Here is a 4,210-nt window from a genome sequence, read left to right on the forward strand (position 1 = left end):
GGTGACATTGCCTATGCAACCAAATATTATGCTCACTAGACAAAAATCATTTCGCTGGTGCCACTGAACCTAATTCGCCCGACAAGCGAAACTTATATGCAGATACAGCAAACGTGCCCACTACGATAACAGAAAGTTTGTATCCTCAACGAACACTTTTAGTTATCCGAAAATCAACTAAACTGTTGGTTGTCCCAACTAACAATTTGTTGTCTCAGCGAATCATTTTTTTCCGTGTGATCGATTGCTTCCACCGATATCGAATATCGAAATGTATCCTGTCGCGCAAATCGTCGTCAGTGCTGCACTGTGCCGCATGCAGGCGTGCGGGGAGCCTTCCGTCAGTACCATTACCTTGGCGCCTTACGGCTCCATGCGAGTAGGCAACCCGCCCATGCGGTTGCATGTGGTACGTACAGTGCAACTCAATAATAAAGATCGGTGCTATTGCCGGTGAGACGCCGAGTATACACCGGAAAAACAAAGGTAGGACTCGAATGATTTTCATTCCTTTACAAAGGTGTTAAAACTTAATGCTTTTGGACACTTTTGTGCCTTTGATACGGTATTAAAATTTCACACTCCTAGAAAGGCATTCAGTCCTACATTTGTTTTTCGAGTGTAAAATTTCTAACAGGACCTTGTTGTCAAATGTTGACGCCTGTGCGAGGTGAGGTAATCTGGAAAATTGGCATTGCAGGTTCGAGTATCCATCCCTCGACGTGATCGGCGAGGATCTGGTGACGGTCCTGGACTTCCTGCACCTCAAATACGTGGTGGTGCTCGGCGAGGGGGCCGGTGCCAACGTCCTGGCCAGGTTCGGCCTCAAGCACCCCAGCCGCGTCCTCGGCATGATCCTGATCAACTGCACGGGGAGCGCGGCTTCCGTCATGGAGAACTTTAAGAACAAGACCGTCAACTGGAGGAGCAACGACACGGTCTCATCCTCCGCGGAGCACTACTTGGTATTCCACAAGTTTGGCCAGGTGAGCTGTCGCGTGCGATCTTGACATTTATTGTGGCGTGTACTATATTTATTGGTGATGTGTTTGCCTCTGACCACCCCACATCCCCTAAACGGCTAAACCGCAAGGGAAAATGTGTTAAGTTTTGGGTGGAATCTAAACTATTTGCTGTGGAATTTGCTTTACTAAGGATGGGCTTTACACTTAGCGTAGTAACCGGGCCGTTCGTTCGCCTTTGCCATTTTGTCATTGAGTATATAAAGGGTGAGTTGGCAGGGAGTTGCACCTCATGCAGGCAGGCGGGCGGGCGGGTTTGTCTATATCGTCTCTAACCATGGCATGGCGCCTTTACGGCCCCAGCGAATAGGCAACCCTCCCCGTGCGTCTGCATGCGGCACAGTGAACCCAAAATACAAAGATGGTGCTGGCCGCTTGCCCCGTATTTGAAATGCGTGGTAGTGCATTTGAGCACACCCCGTGTCACCAAAACATAAACCGGAAACGTCAATCGGACTGACCGGACTGGGCGGAAACGGAGGGTGGGTAGGCATCGTAGTCGTCATGTTTGCCGCATGTGGAATCAGCGTTTTTGCATGAACAGTGATATGATTTTGCTGTAAAAAAAAAGAACCCTGCATTGAAAACTGTAAATACCGCGTGGCTATCCCCCGGACCACATCATGCGAATGCGCCCCGTCCTGCTCATAACATCCCGCCACCCGAGGGACAAAGAGGCGGCCCTCTTGTCTTTTATAATTAAAACCGATTCACAAAGCCGACCTACTTCAGCAAGGCGAAATGATAAAAGATGGGAGATAAATTGTTCCCTTCACCACTTCCTTACACGTTACGAAACAATAATCTCGGGCGCTATTGATTTCTCCCTGCCACAACTACCAACAACCAGACCACTACCACCGCCACGACCAAACTCGCCGCTCGCACAGTCATAGTTTCCCTGCCGTATTCCCTTGGCTAATCTTTGTGGTTCCCGCATGTCTCCCGGCCCCACAACGTTCTTCGGCCACGCAGCTGATCTACAATGAGGTGAGAAATACGCCAGCGCAGCCTGCTCTGCTTTTCTTGCTTTCTTAAGGCAAATGCGATAAAAATGAACATTACGATCGTAGTTGCTATAAAGTGGGTGATAACAGCAGCTAACAACATCTTTTGACGACTTTGCAGCAAGTCAGCAACGACACGTCGCCCGACAAGGAGAGGGTGGTGGAGGAATACATCCAGCGTCTGCACAGCACCACGCTTAACACCAAGAACATCAAGCAGTACGTCCAGGCCTTCATGAAGTAAGTTCCCCTCCACTCCCCTCCCTCCTCCTTCCTGCAGCCGCAGCCCGCTCGCTTGCAGCTTCTCACCCAACGGCCCTGTCTGGCTCGCAGGCGGATGGACCTGCCGCTGAGCGAGGCCAAGACGGACATTCTGCTCATGACGGGCGTGCTGGGGGCGTACGCCAACGTCGTGGAGAAGCTGCACAAGGACCTGGACAAGGACAAGGCCACCCTGCTCAAGGTCGAGCGCGCAGGGGACGTCATGACCGATGCAGTGAGTAGCTGTGCACCCCGTTCACCACGACATGGTGGTGGGGCTACAGCCCGGGCTAGCGCGATGGCAGTAAGCACCACTCTTCTTTCTGTGTCCTGCGCAGCCCGCCAAGGTGGCGCACAGCATCCTGCTCTTCTGCAAGGGCCTGGGGCTGCTCACGTCCGTCGCCATGCCGGGCGTGGACCGGCAGCGCACCTTCTCGAGCTCCTCGGGCGAGGGCGAGTCGCTGACCAAGCGCCGGCTGTCGCGGGGCATGTCCATGGAGGAGTACGACAAGCCCAACATCCGCCGCCTGTCCCTGACGGCCGCGGACCCCCCGCCGCCCGTGCCGGCCGCCAACCGCGCCAAGTGAGGTCGCGGAGCCGGCCCGGCAGCCCCCGGCGGCAGCCCCGGGCCCTCGCCACGGCCGCGAACCCGCCGCCCCCGGGGCAGGGCAGGCCGCCAACAGAGAGTGGCGGCGTACGGCGTGCCGAGAGCAACACCGGGGCGGCGGCGGAGGCTCCAGGATCGGGGACATCGTGGCGGGAGCCTCCCATCCCATGGCACTTCCAGGGGCGCCCCCGGGCGGCGGGACGGCGAGAACTCTACATATTATTTGGTTGAAGACGGGGTGCGCGGAACGCGATGCGGGTCTGTGTGTGCGTGTGTGTGAGAGAGCGTGTGCGTGCGTTCGTGTGTGTGTATGTGTACGAATGCGTGTGAGTATGTATGTGTTTGTGTGTGTGTGTGCGAATGAACTGAGTAGCACCAGTTATGTAGCCACTTTAGTGTAACGCTTGCACTAGCGCCAGGCGTTTGCCGGAGTGGCCGGTAGCGCTGCTGGCGAGCAGTATTATCGTAGGAAAGCATTTTAAAGCCCAGAGCCGAGTTATTTTGTTATTTATTGTAAGATAGGCGAAGGACTGCTGGCATTATTGACTCGGAATGCAAAGCTTTTTGTATAAAATATGAAAAAATGTAGCTCTGGCACGCCAGGATATCACAAAAAGAAATGTACCACGAGAGTGTATTTATTTTGATTCTTGTTTGATTCGGCGAAGCGGTGCGGACTGCAGACTACAGGACTCCTGGACGCCTCTAAGGGTGCCCCCTCAACTCAATGATCGAATAGAGGCAAACGACTCGAGGGGAGGCGATCTGCGGCTGAGAGCCCGTCACAAGCCGCCTAGAACTAGGACCTAGAATCGTTAGATTGACTCGGGTCGCGCTGTCTCGTCTCCTCGGTCGCCGGGTCTCCGCTCCTCGTGGGGGGCACCTTGAGGGGAAAGCCCCGGCAACCTAGCCTGCTGTCCGCGTGCTGCAAGTCACTAGTTTAAGCGATGTGCCTGCCGGTGTCATCATTCCATTTGCTTCTCGCTCAGAATACCTCTACCTCGTACTGATATTGGTTGGGCTGAACGGGGCGTTTGCTAAAACTGTGTCGGCGGCCACTGATGACGAGATCTAGTAAAAAGTGCTATATTTTGAGTTATAGTGTGTAGCGTCGCTTTTTAGTCGTGCAATTTACTGACGTGTGGGTCATCGGGTGCAGCACGGAGTCACAATAACCAACCGCGTTGACCATCATTCCTAGGCTATCTTTTATAGTGAGATTTGGATACTCGAGGACCAGTTGCATTTGTTTCAGAAGAAAAACATATTAAATAAAGCAAACTTTCTTTTCTCGTGCCAAACCTGTTTCCTTA

General features: G+C 53.6%; 1 protein-coding gene across 1 annotated transcript in view; it reads left to right on the forward strand.

Annotated features, from left to right (window-relative positions):
- The window catches only part of LOC113201734 (uncharacterized protein ZK1073.1), a gene marked incomplete in the record, with an annotated part of 10,804 nt that extends 6,606 nt beyond the window's left edge, over positions 1-4,198 (forward strand). Inside the window, 5 exon segments of the mRNA XM_052275940.1 lie at positions 701-986; positions 1,998-2,012; positions 2,151-2,269; positions 2,363-2,525; positions 2,629-4,198. Coding sequence (XP_052131900.1) covers positions 701-986; positions 1,998-2,012; positions 2,151-2,269; positions 2,363-2,525; positions 2,629-2,877 — 832 coding nt within the window.
- Positions 4,199-4,210: the final 12 nt, after the last annotated feature.

This window comes from Frankliniella occidentalis, unplaced genomic scaffold, assembly GCF_000697945.3.
Source record: "Frankliniella occidentalis isolate FOCC.00 unplaced genomic scaffold, Focc_3.1 Scaffold1222, whole genome shotgun sequence".
Lineage (NCBI taxonomy): Eukaryota > Metazoa > Arthropoda > Insecta > Thysanoptera > Thripidae > Frankliniella > Frankliniella occidentalis.